The sequence below is a fragment of the Balaenoptera acutorostrata genome, chromosome 2, assembly GCF_949987535.1.
Source record: "Balaenoptera acutorostrata chromosome 2, mBalAcu1.1, whole genome shotgun sequence".
In the NCBI taxonomy this organism is placed as follows: Eukaryota; Metazoa; Chordata; class Mammalia; order Artiodactyla; family Balaenopteridae; genus Balaenoptera; species Balaenoptera acutorostrata.
Genome location: NC_080065.1, coordinates 39,407,675 through 39,429,549, shown reverse-complemented (window position 1 = coordinate 39,429,549; position 21,875 = coordinate 39,407,675). Strand labels below are relative to the sequence as shown.

Here is a 21,875-nt window from a genome sequence, read left to right as displayed (position 1 = left end):
ATAGAAGAAAAGTTTTTTGTGTCTCTGCAAAAAAACACTATTTAAGACCCTATCAAGTTATTCAGTGGACTGTATGTTAAAAAAACTATGTGATTGATTCCCCCTTAGAAATTAATGTAGAAAAAAAGAGGGTCTATCCTGAAAAAGTAAGAAGCTTATTTTAACCAGATAATCATGCTTATTTAATCCATACTTCCTTACTTGCCTTGGTTACAGAAGACTTAGGATTTAAGTTAATGTTCAGATACAGTCTCTCTTCTTTTCTCTACATGATTTTTTACTTAAGATTTTATTTGTAAAGCTCTTTAGCATATAGACCTCTATTACACATTACCTTAGGACCTTTTATTAAAGCAGGTAAGGCTGCTCTAAGCCCAACATTGCTTTTTCCAGAATAGTCCTCCCTCTCTAGAAATAGTACCTAAGTCAGTTAAATCACTGTTCCTTCAAGGTGTCGGGAACATACCTGTAGATCATTCTACATTCGGTCCCAGGAGGAGTTCCATGCCTCCTTTCCATTCTAGAAGCAGTTAAACACTCACCTGAGGCTACTGTGGACATATAGGAACCATGTACTGTAAATTTTCCCTAGGCAATAAGAAGGGAATTTCCACATAGCAAATGTAAAAAGGAAGATCACTTCTTCTTTTCTCATGGTTAAATATAGGTCACATTGCCTGATAAAAGTTCTACTGGAACATGAAGAATATTCACAACATGCAACCATTTCGTTGAGAAAAAAAGCATCATTTGAAAGTATGAAAAACTATAAGCATAGAAGAGGTAATTTAATCTTTCTGCGAGAAGATTTAGAAAAGTCAGCATGCCATAAATGGAAGGGGGAAAGGAATAATTACTTTGACCACCAAATCAGAAGCCAGCACTTCCTTCACCCCTTGGATCTGGGCACCTGCTGCTCTGTAGTGATCATCTGAGAACTTGGAAGCTTCGCCAGCACCCGATTCCACAACAGTATTAAAACCCTGCTTGACCAAGGCCTGAACGCCAGCAGGAGACAATGCCACTCGCTTCTCATTTTGGAAAATCTCTTTGGGGACCCCAATAGTCAGTTGCTTATATGGAATTCCTACAACAAAGAGAAAAAAAAAAATTTGGTAAATAACAACACCAAAAGTCAGTGTTTTAATAATACGGTTCAGGAAACAGAAATGGGCAGTCTGTTCAAAATATACTGCACATACAGGTTGCTGTTCAGAATGATGTTCCTGATTCATACTCATAATTTTTTGACTTTTTTTGATAAGATGACTGGAAATTTTTATACCCACTCTCCTGAAAATCCTTAATATTTTATTCAACCAAATGGCTCTCTTCAAGGTCTATAACTAGCTTAGTTTATTCTTAGGGAAAAATACGTTGAAAGGCCACTCAACAGGCTAACCCCACTCATCTAACTAACTCTCTCAGGTTTATAGTCTCCTGGTCTTTACCTTTAAGGAAGACAGAAGTAATTAACTATTTTGAAAAACAATCCTACACTAGACACTTTGATGGCCTGCCACACCCAAAGTCCTTTTCTTGGCAATTTGGCCACAGGCGATTCTTCATAGATTTCCAAGTGTTGTATCTTAAGACCTTCCATTCTTGGCCACAACTGATTAGACCAGGGGTGGGCAGCTGGATCAGAGATAACAGCCTACAGGCCAGACCTAAGGAAAACCAGCAGCCCATGAGATGACTTATACAGGAACTCTGCCCGAGGACACTCCATGTTGGCCAATGACTATCCAACCCAATCAGGTTCTCTCAAAGGGAGTTTGGATGCAAGACCCACCAAAAAGGACAAGGAGAGTAGAATGGTGCAGCAGCGATTCATAAACACAGCCATGAGATAATCAAAGGGAGGTCAGCAGCCACAGTAGTAGAAACACCATTAGTGGACATGCAGAGGAGTCATGGCTATGAAATCCAGAATAACATCCCACTTTTCCAAGAAGTAGATGAAGGGTTTCCTGGGCTCCCATACTTCCCAAGAATCCATAAAAATAAACCCTCATCATGAAATATAACCTGATGTGATAGTGTTGCCTGCAACACAAAAGAACCTGTATAACACAAGAGTTAAATTATTTATATATGGTTCAGACCAGACTTAGCTAAAGTAGACTAGTTTCTTCTGTTGTTTTACTCAATATATGGACACAAACAGATTTTTTTTTTTAATGAAGACAGTCTGCGTCTATATAAGTTTTACTAAAGTTTAGAAAAGCCACTCTAGCAATCTAAACTCTGAATACGTATAATAAAAAAATAAATCAAATTATCTCTACAGAGTAATTTATTGAGACCTTAGAGAGACTAAATCAACCTAAAATAGCTGCATTTGGACATACAGTCTTAGATCCCACACTGTTTAAGCAGTAACAATTGATAGTAAGCCAAAGGCAAACATATGCTGAATCTTGCTCTCTACTTAAAAGAGAGGGAGGAAAATAATTGAAAGCTGGCAAATATCTTGAATTAATGTGCAAAATTAAATTACATAAACTTATCTGGAGTTCACTTATCTGACAACCTCAAATTATCTAGGTCCTACATATAAGCCAAGGAAGCTACCAAAGACAAATGAAGTCATATCAAAAGGATTTAGGATCCAACCACAAAGGGCTTCTGCTGGCCAAATATGAGCCAATTTGAGCATCAAAAGGATAATTAATTGCAATGTAGTAAAATACATCTATAAAGATGTTAAAATCCATGAGTTCAGGATAATAATAAATATTTCAAAATTCAAAAAATAAAATATTCAAAAGATAAATATTTTCTAAAAGCTTCATTGGTCAACTCTGGAGAAAGTAAGGTGTGGTAGGCAGAATCATGGTCTCCCAAATATATCCATGTCCTAATCCTCAGAACCCAATACATGGCAAAGGAGAATTAAGGTAGCAGATGGAATTAAGGTTGTTAATCGGCTGACCGTGAAACAGGGAGAATATCCTGGATTATTTGGGTGGGCCCGATGTAATCACATGGGTCCTTAAACATGGAAGAAGGGAGCAGAAGAATCAGTCAAAGAATAATTTGAAGACGCTATCCTGCTGGATTGGAAGGCGGAGGAAGAGGCCATGTGCCAAGGAATGCAGGCAGTCCCCAGAAGCTGGAAAAGGCAAGGAAACAGATTCTCCCCTAGAGCCTCTGGAAGTGAGAACCATTTCAGACTTTGGCCTCCAGAAGTGTAAAATAATAAATTTGTGTTATATGAAGCCAGTAACTTCGTGATCATCTGTTACAGCAGAAGTAGAAAATGTATACATAAGAAAACCAACAGATTAGCAAAACTAGTAAATAATGGAAAATAATCAAACATCTACCCGCCCTTCCAGTACAATCTCAGAGTAACTAAATACAGTTGGCCCTCCGTATCCACGGATTCAACCAACCACAGATCAAAAATATTAAAAAAAAAAAAAAAATTCCAGAAAGTTCTGAAAAGCAAAACTTGATTGTATTAGGCATTGTGAGTAACCTAAAGATGATTTAAAGTGTACAGGAGGATGTGTGTAGGTTATGTGCAAATACTACACCATTTTATATAAGGGACTTGAGCACCCGCAGATTTTGGTATCCACGGGAAGTCCTAGAACCAATTCCCCATGGATACCAAGGGATGACTGTAATACAGGGAAAGATTTTTTAATAGAAAAATTCTAGCTAATAAATGAAGATAAAATGATAGAATATCACCATTTTAAAGCCCCTGATAAAATCACAGATTTAGTTAATGATCATCAATCAAATGACTGCTACAGCCTTTGAGTGAAAAACTGATGGGAACTTCACAATAGATGGATCACACTGAGAGCATCTAAACTCACTGATTAATCTTCCCAATGTGCTGCAACAGATAGTACACAGCATCACCTATGAAGTACACTTGCCAAAAAAAGCACACCTGAGTCTGATCAAGCCTCTAGCTCTAGCTAAATGTTACAGAAAATACAAGCGACAGAGAAACTGGTTAAATAATACCAAGGGAATTCAATAAGCTAAACCTAGAATGTGAGAAATTCTACAGGACAACTAAATTCTTCAACAAATAAATTAAAAAGAAAACAGAGGAGAGGAACATACAGATCAAAAGAGACCCTGTTTGGACAAGGCAACTGTTAAAAAAAAAAAAAGAGAAAAGAAAAAATTGAGAAAATATGAAAACTGACTGAAATTACTTTTCATGCTTTTCAACCTGGTAATGAAAGTGTGGTTATAGTAAGGAATAAATAGGACCCTCATCTTTTAGAGGTAAAAAATAATTATCTAGGAAACAGTCAAGAACCAGAAATTAAACAAACAAAAAAAGTCTCATGCACAGTTGATATAGAGATCTTGAAGTCCGCGCTTTCACTCACAAGGACAATTCCCATGTGCTCAATGTAGTTACTGACTTTTACTTTATACACAATTTTATCACACTGGATAATCTGGCTTTTCAGAACACTTTAAAAAAATCTGAAGATAAGGCTGAGGGCTCTCAGAGGCAGGTACCCTGCCAATAGTGACTTATCATGAGACAACAAGAAAAGAGCTGTGAAATCTACAAAAGGCAGACATAAGAACTCAAAAAACCTAGCAGTTTAGGTGTCCTTAATGCACAAATAGTCCTACAAACAAAAAGGGAATTATTCTATATGGCAAAGACTTCTGGTTTCTCTCAAATAACCATGCTGTTCCTCCCCTAAAAATAACAGAATGCTATTTTTATTTGAGTATGTTGCCATCTAGAATAAAAAACTAAATGGCCAAGTCTCCCTTAGAGCTACATATTGCCACCTGTCTGAGTTCTGGCCAATGAGGTGTAGACAGAGTGCTAGGAGGGTCTCTGGGCAAGATGCTTAAAGGGATCTGACTCAGCTTAGAAGGTTCCCCTTTGATACTCTCCTCCTTCTGGCTTGCACTCCAGAACAGAAGCAAGTGGAGGTCCTAGCAAGGAAGGCCTTGTAGGCCACTAGAAGACTTCAGCTCTTACTCTGTGTGACCTAGGAAGTCACAAATTTTGAATAGAAGAGTGACATGATCTTTCATTTTAAAAAGATTATTCTCATTGTCACGTACAGAACAGACTGTTGTCGGGGACAGAAGTAGAAAGCACAGAGACCACTTAGAAGACTAATGCAATAATCCAGGTGACAGATGATAGTGGCTTGGACCAGGATGATAACAGTGGTGATGGTGAGAAGAGGAGAGATTCTAGATAAAAGGTAGAGCTGACCTATACCGATTATGAGGATCTGGAATGACTCCAAGGTTTCTGACCTGAGCAACTGAGATGAAGTTGCCATTTACTAAATCAAGAAACATTAATGCAGATCAATTAATATACCTAGTTCCTAATTCCTGAGCATAGCTGATCCATATATGTACAATTCCCCAACACCGACCAGGAAAGAGGAAGAGCTGCTAGGAGAAATAGATACTATGAGCAATAGTTTCCTGGGTACAACTCAACTGATTTGACATTTTTTTTTTCTGTTATATTTTCTTTTCTGTTAGCACTGACAGTCAGGAACTTCCATACATGGAAAATATAAGAAAGCACTCATTTCGTTTTTTACTCAAAATGATCACTGGCAAACACAGGGCTGTAAAACTGCATGCCTTGGGCTTCCCTGGTGGCGCAGTGGTTGAGAATCTGCCTGCCAATGCAGGGGACAAGGGTTCGAGCCCTGGTCTGGGAGGATCCCACATGCCGCGGAGCAACTGGGCCCGTGAGCCACAACTACTGAGCCTGCACGTCTGGAGCCTGTGCTCCACAACAAGAGAGGCCGCGATAGTGAGAGGCCCGCGCACCGCGATGAAGAGTGGCCCCCGCTCGCCGCAAATAGAGAAAGCCCTCACACAGAAACGAAGACCCAACACAGCCAAAAATAAATAAATAAAAAAAAAACTGCATGCCTTATTTTATCTATCTTCAGGAGATCTATTGGCTCCTATGACATGAAGTGAGACTTTACCTGGTTTTACAGGGGCTTTACACCACAGCGCCTGATGTGTATGAAATGTTCGTAAAAAATCCTTCTTCCTAGGTAGAGCCTTACAGGACCCCAAACTGCTAAGGAAAGGACAGGAACAGCCAGCCACCGCTGTTTTCAGTAGGTTCGCCATGTTCACAGGAGCTCCCAACTTTCTGAATCCCCAATTTCCTTGAAGGTAAATCACTAAAGGAAAGAAAACGAAACATTTATGTGCTGAGAAAAACATACTTTGCCTTTTGTACATCAAAAACATTAAAAAAAAAACCCAGCTAATTCAAAGAGGTTGGAAAATAACAGTTAAATGTGGGCATCTACAATGAATTTATTTGCCAAGTCCTTTACTTACAGAAGATGTTTCAAAAGTTTGTTTCCAATTCAGGTATTTAAAACTTGGAATTCGTTTCCCACTGTAGTTATAAACTCACTATTCAATTCCAAGCCTAGGTCACATAAGTCTAATTGATCCTTAACGTAGCTGGAAAGTTAAAAAAAAAATGCTATAAAGCCCAGTCACATCTTACATGAAAGTTACTGTCTAAGTCAGCTTGTCCAGCAAAAATCGCATAAAATCAAAATTACCAATAATTTCCCTTAGATTGTCTAAAATACTGTACAATACAGTAGTACTTGTTTAGCCACCGTGCTATACAGAAAACACCTGCATACTTCTCAGTGCAGCAGGGTATTCATCCTGTGAGATACCCCCCCAAACCCAGATTGACTCAGTGAATGAGAGATTCATGTTTGTTAGGCGTACATCGCAAGAAAATTAAACATGCATGGAATATGACTCCAATTTTAAAAAAGAAAGAAAAATTCCATGGTTAACCTTATCACATAGGTTTGTGCTTGCAGATGTGGGCATAACTAGGAATTCTCTCAGTGGTTCCCACAAGTGGCCAGTTTTTGCCAGCTCTAACTGAGCTAGGTGAAGTGTCATTGACCTTTGCTGTTTCTGAGGCTTCAGTGGCTACCTCAACCACCCTCCGTGGCAGATCCCCAGGGGTACACGGAAGGCACTCCCACCATCCCCCTGACTCCCAATGCTCTCTTTCCTTCAAAAATGGGAAGAAGTAGAGGACCTGGAACTCCATCAATCAACCTCAGCTAACTCCACTAACTATGCCTTTAGGCTCTGCCCCATCATGCGGGCCCTCCTGGGGTCCAGCACCCAAACCCAGCAGACTCCATACTTCCAGCTTCCAGAGGAAGAAGGGTCTAACTCATTTTTTATGTCATAACTACTGCCACAACTCCCTGAAGCAAATTCCTACAAACACCAGAAAGCAACAATGGGAACAGAAGTGCTCGATCCAGGTAGGGCTTATTCTTAAGATGTCCTTTAGTTCAACAAACATGTACTGAGGGCTGAGTCTCAGAGGCACAGCCCTCAGGAGCATCTGTAGAATTAAACTGGAATAGGTCACAGACTTGGAGATAAGAAAAGTCAACAAGTAATAACACAGAAAGCAGAGTAACACAAATCCAAAGTTCCAGGCATCAAAGGAGATCATGTCCTCCTACAAGGCTAAGAAAAGGAAGGGAAAGGCATTTGAGAAGGGGAGAATACTATGAAAAAAAAGCTAAGGAGGGCTTCCCTGGTGGCGCAGTGGTTGAGAATCTGCCTGCTAATGCAGGAGACACGGGTTCGAGCCCTGGTCTGGGAAGATCCCACATGCCACGGAGCGGCTGGGCCCGTGAGCCACAGCTGCTGAGCCTGCACGTCTGGAGCCTGTGCCCTGCAACGGGAGGGGCCGCGATAGTGAAAGGCCCGCGCACCGCGATGAAGAGCGGTCCCAGCACCGCGATGAAGAGTGGCCCCCACTTGCCGCAACTAGAGAAAGCCCTCGCACGAACCGAAGACCCAGCACAGCCAAAAATAAATAAATAAATAAAATTTAAAAAAAAAAAAAAAAGCTAAGGAAGAGAGAGCATGCAAGATGTGTTCAGGCATGCAATCAAAAATGTGAATAATTCTTTGCATTCAAATAGAAGGTTTTGTATTTTCACAGCATTTCCATATATGTCATTTCATCGCAGTCCTAAAGCATTCCTGAGTCAATAAATACCTTCCTCATTCATTCATAGGTCACTTCTAGGGTTATTCATGGCTGAGAACAGAGAGCAAATAAGTTCAGAATTCAGCCACCCATTGGAAACATTCACTGAATCTATGCCAAGAACTGAGGGAGATACAAAGATATATAAAATATAATTCTTGGATTTTGGAACCAAGATGGTGGAGTAGAAGGACGTGCTCTCACTCCCTCTGGTGAGAGCACCAGAATCAGAACTAGCTGCTGGACAATCATCGACAGGAAGACACTGGAACTCACCAAAAAAGATACCCCACATCCAAAGATAAAGGAGAAGCCACAGTGAGATGGTAGGACGGGTGCAATCACAGTAAAATCAAATCCCATAACTGCTAGGTGGGTGACTCACAGACTAGAGAACACTTATACCACAGAAGTCCACCCACTGGAGTGAAGGTTCTGAGCCCCACGCCAGGCTTCCCAACCTGAGGGTCTGGCAATGGGAGGAGGAATTCCTAGAGAATCAGACTTTGAAGGCCAGCAGGATTTGATTGCAGGACTTCGACAGAACAGGGGGAAACAGAGACTCCACTCTTGGAGGGCACACATAAAGTAGTGTGCGCATAGGGACCCAGGGGAAGGAGCAGTGACCCCAGGGGAGACTGAACCAGACCTACCTGCTAGTGTTGGAGGGTCTCCTGCAGAGCCGGGGGGGGGGGGGGGGGGAGGTGCTGTGGCTCACCGTGGTAACAAGGACACTGGCAGCAGAAGTTCTGGGAAGTACTCCTTGGCGTGAGCTTTCCCAGTGTCCGCCATTACTCCACAAAAGAGCCCAGGTAGGCTCCAGTGTTGGGTTGCCTCAGGCCAAACAAGCAACAGGGAGGGAACCCAGCCCCACCCATCAGCAGTCAAGCAGATTAAAGTTTTACTGAGCTCCGCCTACAAGAGCAACAGTCAGCTCTACCCATCACCAGTCCCTCCCATCAGGAAACTTGCATAAGCCTCTTAGATAGCCTCATCCATCAGAGGGCAGACAGCAGAAACAAGAAGAACTACAATCCTGCAGCCTGTGGAACAAAAACCACATTCACAGAAACACAGACAAGATGAAAAGGCAGAAGGCTATGGACCAGATGAAGGAACAAGATAAAACCCCAGAAAAACAACTAAATGAAGTGGAGATAGGCAACCTTCCAGAAAAAGAATTCAGAATAACGATAGTGAAGATGATCCAAGACCTCAGAAAAAGAATGGAGGCAAAGATCGAGAAGATGCAAGAAATGTTTAACAAAGACCTAGAAGAATTAAAGAACAAACAAACAGAGATGAACAATACAATAACTGAAATGAAAACTACACTAGAAGGAGTCAGTAGCAGAATAACTGAGGGAGAAGAATGGATAAGTGACCTGGAAGACAGAATGGTGGAATTCACTGCTGCGGAACAGAATAAAGAAAAAAGAATGAAAAGAAATGAAGACAGCCTAAGAGAACTCTGGGACAACATTAAACGCAACAAAATTTGCATTATAGGGGTCCCAGAAGGAGAAGAGAGAAAGGACCAGAGAAAATATTTGAAGAGATTATAGCCAAAAACTTCCCTAAATGGGAAAGGTAATAGCCACCCAAGTCCAGGAAGTACAGAGAGTCCCACACAGGATAAACCCAAGGAGAAACATGCCAAGACATATAGTAATCAAATTGGCAAAAATTAAAGACAAAGAAAAATTATTAAAAGCAGCAAGGGAAAAACGACAAATAACATACAAGGGAACTCCCATAAGGTTAACAGCTGATTTCTCAGCAGAAACTCTACAAGCCAGAAGGGAGTGGCATGATATACTTAAAGTGATGAAAGGGAAGAACCTACAACCAAGATTACTCTACCCAGCAAGGATCTCATTCAGATTCGATGGAGAAAGCAAAAGCTTTACAGAGAAGCAAAAGCTAAGAGAATTCAGCACCACCAAACCAGCTCTACAACAAACGCTACAGGAACTTCTCTAAGTGGGAAACACAAGAGAAGAAAAGGACCTACAAAAACAAACCCAAAACAAGTAAGAAAATGGTCATAGGAACATACATATCGATAATTACCTTAAACGTGAACGGATTAAATGCTCCAACCAAAAGACACAGGCTTGCTGAATGGATACAAAAACAAGACCCATATATATGCTGTCTACAAGAGACCCACTTCAGACCTAGGGACACATTCAGACTGAAAGTGAGGGGATGGAAAAATATATTCCATGCAAATGGAAATCAAAAGAAAGCTGGAGTAGTAATACTCATATCAGATAAAATAGACTTTAAAATAAAGAATGTTACAAGACACAAGGAAGGACACTACATAATGATCAGGGGATCAATCCAAGAAGAAGATATAACAATTATAAATATACATGCAACCAACACAGGAGCACCTCAATACATAAGGCAACTGCTAACAGCTATAAAAGAGGAAATCGACAGTAACACAATAATAGTGGGGGACTTTAACACCTCACTTAGACCAATGGACAGATCATCCAAAATGAAAATAAATAAGGCAACACAAGCTTTAAATGATACAATAGACCAGATAGATTTAATTGATATTTATAGGACATTCCATCCAAAAACAGCAGACTACACTTTCTTCTCAAGTGTGCACGGAACATTCTCCAGGATAGATCACATCTTGGGTCACAAATCAAGCTTCAGTAAATTTAAGAAAACTGAAATCATATCAAGCACCTTTTCTGACCACAACGCTATGAGATTAGAAATCAATTACAGGGAAAAAAATGTAAAAAACACAAACACATGGAGGTTAAACAATACGTTACTAAATAACCAAGAGATCCCTGAAGAAATCAAAGAGGAAATCAAAAAATACCTAGAGACAAATGACAATGAAAACACGACGATCCAAAAGCTATGGGGTGCAGCAAAAGCAGTTCTAAAAGGGAAGTTTATAGCTATATAAGGCTACCTCAAGAAACAAGAAAAATCTCAAATAAACAATCTAACCTTACACCTGAAGGAACTAGAGAAAGAAGAACAAACAAAACCCAAAGTTAGCAGAAGGAAAGAAATCATAAAGATCAGAGCAGAAATAAATGAAATAGAAACAAAGAAAACAATAGCAAAGATCAAAAAAACTAAAAGGTGGTTTTTTGAAAAGATAAACAAAATTGATAAACCATTCGCCAGACTCATCAAGAAAAAGAGGGAGAGGACTCAAATCAATAAAATTAGAAAGGGGGCTTCCCTGGTGGCGCAGTGGTTGAGAGTCTGCCTGCCAATGCGGGGGACACGGGTTCGAGCCCTGGTCTGGGAGGATCCCACATGCCGCGGAGCAACTGGGCCCGTGAGCCACAACTGCTGAGCCTGAGCGTCTGGAGCCTCTGCTCCGCAACGGGAGAGGCCACGATAGTGAGAGGCCCGCACACCGCGATGAAGAGTGGCCCCCACTCGCCGCAACTGGAGAAAGCCCTCGCACAGAAACGAAGACCCAACACAGCCAAAAATAAACATAATAAATAAATAATAAATAAAAATTTAAAAATAAATAAATAAATAAATAATAATAATAAAATTAGAAAGGAAAAAGGAGAAGTTACAACAGACACAGCAGAAATACAAAGCATCCTAAGAGACTACTACAAGCAACTCTATGCCAATAAAATGGACAACCTGGAAGAAATGGACAACTTCTTAGAAAGGTATAACCTCCCAAGACTGAACCAGGAAGAAATAGAAAATATGAACAGACTAATCACAAGTAATGAAATTGAAACTGATTAAAAATCTTCCAACAAACAAAAGTCCAGGACCAGATGGCTTCACAGGTGAATTCTATCAAACATTTAGAGAAGAGCTAACACCCATCCTTCTCAAACTCTTCCAAAAAATTGCAGAGGAAGGAACACTCCCAAACTCATTCTATAAGGCCACCATCACCCTGATACCAAAACCAGACAAAGATACTACAAAAAAAGAAAATTACAGACCAATATCACTGATGAATATAGATGCAAAAATCCTCAACAAAAGGCTAGCAAACAGAATCCAACAACACATTAAAAGGATCATACACCATGGCCAAGTGGGATTTATCCCAGGGATGCAAGGATTCTTCAATATACGCAAATCAATCAATGTGATACACCATATTGACAAATTGAAGAGTAAAAACCATATGATCATCTCAGTAGATGCAGAAAAAGCTTTTGACAAAATTCAGCACGCATTTATGATAAAAACTCTCCAGAAAGTGGGCATAGAGGGAAAATACCTCAACATAATAAAGGCCATATACGACAAACCCACAGCAAACATCATTCTCAATGGTGAAAAACTGAAAGCATTTCATCTAAGATCAGAAACGAGACAAGGATGTCCACTCTCGCCACTATTATTCAACATAGTTTTGGAAGTCCCAGGCACAGCAATCAGAGAAGAAAAAGAAATAAAAGAAATACAAATTGGAAAAGAAGAAGTAAAACTGTCACTGTTTGCAGATGACATGATACTATACATAGAGAATCCTAAAGATGCCACCAGAAAACTATTAGAGCTAACCAATGAATTTGGTAAAGTTGCAGGATACAAAATTAATGCATGGAAATCTCTTGCATTCCTATATACTAATGATGAAAAATCTGAAAGAGAAATTAAGGAAACACTCCCATTCACCATTGCAACAAAACGAATAAAATACCTAGGAATAAACCTACCTAGGGAGACAAAAGACCTGTATGCAGAAAACTGTAAGACACTGATGAAAGAAATTAAAGATGATACCAACAGATGGAGAGATATACCATGTTCTTGGATTGGAAGAATCAATATTATGATAATGACTCTACTACCCAAAGCAATCTACAGATTCAATGCAATCCCTATCCAATTACCAATGGCATTTTTTACAGAACTAGAACAAAAAACTTAAAATTTGTATGGAGACACAAAAGACCCCAAATAGCCAAAGCAGTCTTGAGGGAAAAAAACAGAGCTGGAGGAATCAGACTCCCTGACTTCAGACTATACTACAAAGCTACAGTAATGAAGACAATATGGTACTAGCACAAAAACAGAAACATAGATCAATGGAACAAGATAGAAAGCCCAGAGATAAACCCACGCACCTATGGTCAACTAATCTATGACAAAGGAGGCAAGGATATATACAATGGAGAAAAGAAAACCTCTTCAGTAAGCGGTGCTGGGAAAACTGGACAGCTACATGTAAAAGAATGAAATTAGAACACTCCCTAACACCATACACAAAAATAAACTCAAAATGGATTAGAGACCTAAATGTAAAAGCAGACACTATAAAACTCTTAGAGGAAAACATAAGAAGAACACTCTTTGACATAAATCACAGCATGATCTTTTTTGATCCACCTCCTAGAGTAATGGAAATAAAAACAAAAATAAACAAATGGGACCGAATGAAACTTCAAAGCTTTTGCACATCAAAGGAAACCATAAACAAGACGAAAAGACAACCCTCAGAATGGGAGAAAATATTTGCAAACGAATCAACGGACAAAGGATTAATCTCCAAAATATATAAGGAACTCATGCAGCTCAATATTAAAAAAACAAACAACCCAATCCAAAAATGGGCAGAAGACCTAAATAGACATTTCTCCAAAGAAGACATACAGATGGCCAAGAAGCACATGAAAAGCTGCTCAACATCACTAATTATTAGAGAAATGCAAATCAAAACTACAATGAGGTATTACCTCACACCAGTTAGAATGGGCATCATCAGAAAATCTACAAACAACAAATGCTGGAGAGGGTGGGTGTGGAGAAAAGGGAACCCTCTTGCACTGTTGGTGGGAATGTAAATTGATACAACCACTATGGAGAATAGTATGGAGGTTCCTTAGAAAACTAAAAATAGAATTACCATATGACCCAGCAATCCCGCTACTGTGCATATACCCAGAGAAAACCATAATTCGAAAAGACACATGCACCCCAATGTTCATTGCAGCACTATTTACAATAGCCAGGTCATGGAAGCAACCTAAATGCCCATCGACAGACGAATGGATAAAGAAGATGTGGTATATGTATACAATGGAATATTACTCAGCCATAAAAAGGAACAAAATTGGGTCATTTGTTGAGACGTGGATGGATCTAGAGTCTGTCATACAGAATGAAGTAAGTCAGAAAGAGAAAAACAAATATCGTATAGTAACGCATATATGTGGAACCTAGAAAAATGATACAGATGAACCGGTTTGCAGGGCAGAAATTGAGACACATATGTAGAGAACAAACGTATGGACACCAAGCAGGGTAAGTGGCAGGGGGATGGGGGTGGTGGTGTGAGGAACTGGGAGATTGGGATTGACATGTATACACTGATGTGTATAAAATTGATGACTAATAAGGACCTGCTGTATAAAAAAATAAATTAAATTAAATTTAAAAATTTTTTTTAAAAAAGATAATTCTTGTCTTGAGGGAGGTTTTGAACTACCGTTACCAAGGACCTAGTCCTATCCCAACTTCCCTACTTACCCTGGTTTCTCTTCTTGGATCATCCCAGCTCCCCAACAACCACCATTCTCACTGGTCAGGCTTAGCCAGACCTCATCAGCAAAAGAACAAAGCTGGCTAGAATACAGGCCGGGTATCGTCTAAGCCTGCCGCCACTCACTCGCTGTTTGACCTGAATCTCTCAGCACCGCAGTCTGCTCATCCATAAAACGAGCACAGGAAAGCTCCTTTCTAGGACCCCATTAGGCTCTAGAAGTTTTATGATTAGATGAGATTTTGCAATGCTTTAAAGCTGAAGTCCGATTTCATGGCCTGGAGCCTGGAAAATTATCCCTGCCTACTTGAAAATGTCACTAAGCCTAAATCAGATAAAAATGACCCTGAAAGATATTCAGAGAATATCTGAACCATGCTATCACAGCCTAGTACTTGTTTACATCAAAGATAGTACAGTTGACCCTTGAACAATGGGGGTTTGAACTGCATGGGTCCACTCCTAGGTGGCTATTTTTCAATAGTAAATATTAACAATACTACAATATACATAGTCTGTGGTTGGCTGAATCCTCGGATGGGGAGCAACTGCAGATACAGAGGGCCCTTATTCAAGAGCCAACTGTATTCCACCTTGATTGTCACATTTTCTCCTATCTTCGCTTTAAAGCTCTGCTGTTATATTATCCATGTCTTCTATGGCTTTTAAGCAATGGAGAAAAACTTTACAACTCAAAATTGAAAAAAAAACTGTTTTTTTTAGTATGGCATTCATACAGCCGTTTAATGTAAGTTATTTTGGTAAATATCTCCCCTAATAGATTAAAATCCTTGGAGGCAAGCACCTGAGAGAGGATAGCATTGAGGCTAAGAGGGTGAACTCTTGGTTGGAAGGCCCCACTCTGCAACGCATTAGCTGTGTCACCCTGGCAAGTCACTTCTTTGTGTCTGATTTCACCACCTTTAAAATGGGGAAAATAATAATGGCACCTATCATATAGGGTTATTGTGAGGATTAAAAGGACACAGTATCTTAATTGCTATCAGTGTTCACTTTGGTATTACCTCTGGCCCAGTGCCTTGCACAAAATAGAGGAAATCAACAAGTATTGTTTGACTGAGTGAATGAATAACTAGGGATAGGTAACCTGAAGCCTGGGGATCTATGAACACATTCTCCAAGGAGCTTCAGGAAATTTCCTTTAAAAATTAAATGCTATGTAGTTTTGTGGAAAAGTGATTCCATCAGCAAAGCTAAGCAGCCTGAGCACACTTGCTGATAAGAAAGCAATCCTAAACTGTCCATTCAATTTAAAAAAAAAAAAAAAAAGCCAAAGTTTGCAAGTAAAAGGGGTACCCTGGAGAAGAGCGAAATATTTTAAATTAAAGCACACAAGCCTCACCGTTCCTAACAGAGCCTGTCCTACAAGACTCCTTACGAACAGATTCCTTAAGGACTTCCCTGCACCAGAGGGCAAATAAAGGACGCCTGCAACTTTATTAAACAAGTTACACTTCTAAAACGAAACAAACCAACCAAGGACACAATACCCTACAAAAGCTTAGACTGGCAGGCAGCGTGACGTCGCCCAAAGCCACGGGTTTAGCTCCTCCCTCTGCAACTAAACTGCCACCCTGCTGGCATCTGCCCGGGACCGCTATTTATAACCTTCCCCGGAAGCCGATTGGCCGAGGCGGCGTAATAGTCATTCCGCCTCCGGAGTTCGAATCAGCTCTGCTCCCTCCGCTGTCTCTCCCGCATTGCCAGCCCCGGCCCCACTCTCGGCCCAATAGAGGCATGCCCCGACCACCACCAGCCCGCCTCCGACATACACTCACAACTTTCGACGCCAACTGTGTCTCCAGCCAGTCACCCACCCCAAATTCCCTCCGGGTTCAAGAACAATTTCGGGGCGTCCAGGTGCCACCTCTCCGGGTGCACCCCGTACCAAGAGTCCTCTATGACCTCCTTCCCTCCTTCCATCCTGTAACCTGAAACAACCCCGTACAACTCCCGCCGCCCCACAAAGCTCCAAAATCTGCACCTGCACAGCTGACACCTCGTTTCCTGCCCTCAGCGAAGACGCAGTTTTCGAATCCACCATCCCCCACTTGCTTCCACGTCGCCCCCGCTCGAGACAAGAAAGGGGGCCCTCGAGGCACAGTTCTCCTTCCCGGCCCAAGGCTCCCGAGGGTCCACCACGTGCCGGGGTCACTGCCGACCCCGCCCCCTTCGGCTCCTTGACAGGTCTCCTTCTCCGCGGGCGCCGGGATCTTCTGGACCAGCCCCGCGCCCCTTCCCCAGCTGCGCCCCAGGAGCGCGCCCGGGCTGCCGCCGCCTTGACGCTCACCTTGGCAGGGAGGCGGGGCGGCCGCGGGTTGCGAGGGGACGCCGCGCTGGCGGACCCGGGCTCCAGCCCCGCGGCGCGGCGCCTCCAACCCGGAAGAACAGCCCCAAGCCGGTGGTGGCTGAGGCCACGTGACGACGGCACAGTCCCCACCCCGGTCCAGCGCCCTCTCCTCGCCGGGCCCTTCTTCCCGCCCGGCCGCCTCCACCAGCCCGCCCGCCCGCCAGCCCTCTCTCCGAATGAGAAAACGACCTCACGAAATGCCCTTTAGCGCACAAAGGCCAGTTACCCCAAGGAGCCCTTCCCTCTCCTTGGTGGCAGCCAAAAACCTCTTTGTCCCGAGCTCGACCTGCGGCCTCCCCGCCCCCCCGCGCTTTCCCTCGGCCCGTCCTTGTCAATCAAACCTGGAGCCCAACGCAGGCGCTGAAGTTTCCAGGGCTACATTGGTCCTCTCCTGGAGAGCCAGTTACAAAGTGTGATCGCCTCTCCCGTGTCCCACCAGAACGAATGAAATAACAGACCTCCACTTTTGGTACCTGACTTTCCTCTAGCTGTCTAGGAAAAATCAGAACTTCTAAAACAGAAGACCAAAGGACAAGTGGGAGGAGGCCAGGAGGTGGTGAAGGGCGGGAATGGGGGCGTTGTTTTTCCATTCCGGACGGAGGGGTGGAGTTAAATTCCTCTGAGAAGAAGTCAAGGCTCCAAAATTAACACACATCTGCTGACTGGTCTTCCTACGGCACGCCCACAGAAAGTCGTGTGCTTCTGTTCGTATTAATATCCAGGGGCTGGAGAGCGCCCTTGGTGGACGTTAAGTGTCCTGACCAGGCCTAGGCTGATTTCGGCAAAACAACTGAAGGACGCTGAAACGTAATGACTTGTGTTACTTAGTCTACAGGTGTCTTCTGATTAAAAGTGGGAATAATAAGGTAGAGAGTATAAATTGGTTCGCTTACCCAAAGCTGAATCATCACGAAGTGTCAGTATGGTCACTGCATTTTTACTTTAATTGAGATATCTAAGATGAGTTAAAAATTATGAATCTCAAAGGCATGAGGCAAACAGATATTCCATATCCTTAAAAAGAAATAAACTACAGGGAAACCCTTATTTTGAGAACATTTCTTGTCTTTAACCAATACAAAAGGTCATACAACTTGAGGACTTCCACTGCATCCAGATGAGGTAAAAACACTGTTCCTGTCCTGGAAGAATTCACAGGCAGGAAAGGACACAGCCTCATGTTTTAAAATAATAATGAACGGTGATAAGTGCAACCCTAGAAACAGTTTCAAGATACTGCAAGTACAGTAAGGCATGAGTAGTTGATAAGGATTAAAACTAAGCTCCTTTCACAATGTATGTAAGTCAAATCAGTATGGTGTACGCCATAAACATATGCATTGCTGTGTGTCAACTATATCTCAATAAAACTGGGGGAAAAACTAAGGTAGGTTTAAAACATGTGTTGGGGGGTGGAGCAGGGGTTTTCTTCTTTTCCCTCCCGAGGCTTAAAAATCAGTGGTTCCCAGCTGGGGACAATTTTATCCCACAGTGTCAGGAGACATTTTGGTCATCACAACTGGAAAGGGAAGGCATCTAATGGGTAGAGGCCAGGGATGCTGCTAAACACCCTGTATTACACCGGATAGCCCCTTACAACAAAGAATTATCTGGCCCCAAACAGCAACAGTGCCAAGACTGAGAAACCCTGGCTTAAGTAAATGCTCAATGGCTTATTTAATTTGACTTAATTTGTGAGTATATGACTGGAGAGCAAATTCAAAGATGATATATCGATTTTCACTTTTTCTGTTAAATAGTAAGTATATGGTAATTTTTTTTCATAAATTTATTTATTTTATTTTATTTACTTTTGGCTGCATCGGGTCTTTGTTGCTGCGCACGGGTTATCTTCTCATTGCAGTGGCTTCTCTAGTTGCGGAGCACGGGCTCTAGGCCCACGGGCTTCAGTAGTTGTGGCTCGTGGGCTCAGTTGCTCCGCGGCATGGAGGATCTTCCAGGACCAGGGCTCAAACCCATGTGCCCTGCATTGGCAGGCGGATTCTTAACCACTGCGCAACCAGGGAAGCCCAGTTTATGGTAATTTTAAAAATTCATTCTGCTCATTTGTCCAACATAATTTGAGTGCATTGCTCCAGATGAAAACATTTGTCATTTGGAGGATTGTTTTAGGCTTTAAGCTCCTACATAATCATTACAATATAGTCATAGGAATTACCAAAGAAAATAGGAATATTTCCAAAAGTTTGTTTTAAGTTAGTTGCTTCTGAATCTTAGACACTGTCTTGTATAAAATTTTTGCCAAGATTTTGTATCCCCTATTAGGTGGTGAGGACTTTGTCCATTTTGATATCTGCTCCTTCCTCCTTGGCCTTCTCAGCCTTCAATCCCACTTAGAACAGTACTTCTCACACATATGCAAGTTTTCATTACAGATTGTTCTGTGATTGGATATTTTAATTTTAAATATATTTTAAAGTCAAGATACACATCAAAACTTAAACCCTCTAAAATTTAGGAGACTTTGTACCCACAAATGCTTAAAGATATTATTTAATATTTACAGTCCTAATCTATCCAAAGCAAAAAAGATTTAAATCTTTAGAAGAGTGTAACGCACCATTAGAGTCAGCTTTGAAGCCTCAAACCACAGAGGTGCCCAATAGCCAAAAATCAAAATGTAGGCTAAGCCTGAGAAAATGTGTGATCAGAAACCTAACTCCAAAGATAACATGTTACCAAAACCCTGCATCTAGTTAAAACCAGGCCAGAGAACAGGTCAATTTAATGTGTTTTCATTGTGGTTATTACTTTAAACAGTTATCGGCAGTTTGTTTTTCAAACTTCCCTTTTATAAGTAATTATTAGCAAAGTAAACAACTCCAATGAGATAATATGCTTAGACTCCGGGGATTTTTAATTATACAGACACTTGACAGGTTTTGAAGCAACCATCACTAATGTCAGTCTCAGCCCTCTTCTCTCAGGCAGACCAATCAAAAGTGTGTTTGATTGTAGGATGCAAATATTAACTGACTGAATGAACTTACACTAATCAACATTAATTGGAAGAGGATAGAGGAGAACTGACAATAAGCAGCCAGCACAAAGTTAAATAATTGGCAATTTAAGTTAAGTAAAACAAGTTTGCATTTACAACTGTAAGCATCTACAACACCAGCTCTAAGCACACCTTTGTTCTCTCCATGTAGTAAGTACCAGTGATAAAAATCTATGCTTTTTTTAATGAATACAAAAAATTATTTATTTAATGATATCTTTGGGGGCCTGGGAAAATGGTGAGGGATAGGAGCTATATTAATATCCTAGGGCTGCTGTAACAAATTACCACAACCTGGGTGTCTTAAAAATGACAGAAATATGCTCTCTCACAGTTCTGGAGGCCAGAAGTGTGAAATCAAAGTGTCAGCAGGGTTGATTCCCCTGGAGGCTCTGAGGGAGAAAATACCCCACACCTCTCTCCTAGCTTGTGGAGAAAGCTTCTGGTTGTCAGCGATCCCTGGTGTTCCTTGGCTTTTAGACACATCACTCCAATCTCTGCCTCCTCTTCACATTGCTGCCTTCTCTGTGTGTCTCTCTGTGCCCAAATCTCCCTCTTCTTCCTCTTACGAAAACAACAGTCAGTGGATTTAAGGTCCACCCTAAATCCAGGATGAGATCCTTAACTAATTACATCTGCAAAGACTGTATTTTCAAATAAGCGTAGTCACAAATTTTGGGGAGGCACTGTTCAACCCACTACAGGGGCAGTCTGTGTGTTTAAGGGTACAAAATGTAAAGACAGGTTTTTTTTGTTTTTTTAACATGGGTAGATTTACTAGCTCTTGAGTTTAACGTGAAAGTTCAAATTATTTGGGGGAAATTCAGGTGAAAGTTGTTTTGTATTAATAATTAGAAGAATTTTCCTATAAACTTGTTTGCTTTTTTAATAAAGACTCAACCTAATTGAATTTTTCCTTCAATTTTTAAAAAAATATAACTATATATTACATAGTTACCATTGTCAAACTACTTGATCATAAACTCCATAATAGCAGTTAACATGTTTATACTTAACTTTTTATTTACTTTATTTTTTTTAACATCTTTATCGGAGTATAATTACTTTACAATGGTCTGTTAGTTTCTGCTTTATAACAAAGTGAGTCAGCTATACATATACATACATCCCCATATCCCTCCCTCTTGTGTCTCCCTCCCACCCTCCCTATCTCAACCCTCTAGGTGGTCACAAAGCACCAAGCTGATCTCCCTGTGCTATGTGGCTGCTTCCCACTAGCTATCTATTTTACATTTGGTAGTGTATATATGTCCATGCCACTCTCTCACTTCGTCCCAGCTTACCCTTCCCCCTCCCCGTGTCCTCGAGTCCATTCTCTACGTCTGTGTCTTTATTCCTGTCCTTTCCCTAGGTTCTTCAGAACAACTTTTTTTTTTTCTTTAGATTCCATATATATGTGTTAGCATACGGTATTTGTTTTTCTCTTTCTGACTTACTTCACTCTGTATGACAGACTTTAGGTCCATCCATCTCACTACAAATAACTCAATTTCATTTCTTTTTATGGCTGAGTAATATTCCATTGTATATATGTGCCACATCTTTATCCATTCGTCTGTCGATGGACACTTAGGTTGCTTCCATGTCCTGGCTATTGTAAATAGAGCTGCAATGAACACTGTGGTACATGACTCTTTTTGAATTATGGTTTTCTCAGGGTATATGCCCAGTAGTGGGATTGCTTGGTTGTATGGTAGTTGTATTTTTAAGGAACCTCCATACTGTTCTCCATAGTGGCTGTGTCAATTTACATTCCCACCAACAGTGCAAGAGGATTCCCTTTTTTTCACACCCTCTCCAGCATTTATTCTTTGTAGATTTTTTGATGATGGCCATTCTGACTGGTGTGAGGTGATACCGCATTGTAGTTTTGATTTGCATTTCT

At 41.2% G+C, this 21,875-nt stretch overlaps 1 protein-coding gene across 4 annotated transcripts in view; it reads right to left on the bottom strand.

Annotated features, from left to right (window-relative positions):
• NNT (nicotinamide nucleotide transhydrogenase) overlaps positions 1-17,515 on the bottom strand; it is a 104,384-nt gene extending 86,869 nt beyond the window's left edge. The window contains exons 1-3 of one of the 4 annotated variants that reach the window (XM_007195557.3): positions 17,421-17,515; positions 5,970-6,173; positions 858-1,087 (exon numbers count right to left, since the gene is read on the bottom strand). In XM_007195557.3, the coding sequence (XP_007195619.2) occupies positions 858-1,087; positions 5,970-6,120 (381 nt within the window). In that variant the 5' untranslated portion in view covers positions 6,121-6,173; positions 17,421-17,515. Of the gene's footprint in view, positions 1-857; positions 1,088-5,969; positions 6,174-16,581; positions 16,863-16,887; positions 17,034-17,288 lie in introns of those variants that run through there. The other 3 variants (XM_007195553.3, XM_007195555.3, XM_007195556.3) reach the window with 3 other exon arrangements.
• Between the last annotated feature and the right edge of the window lie 4,360 nt (positions 17,516-21,875).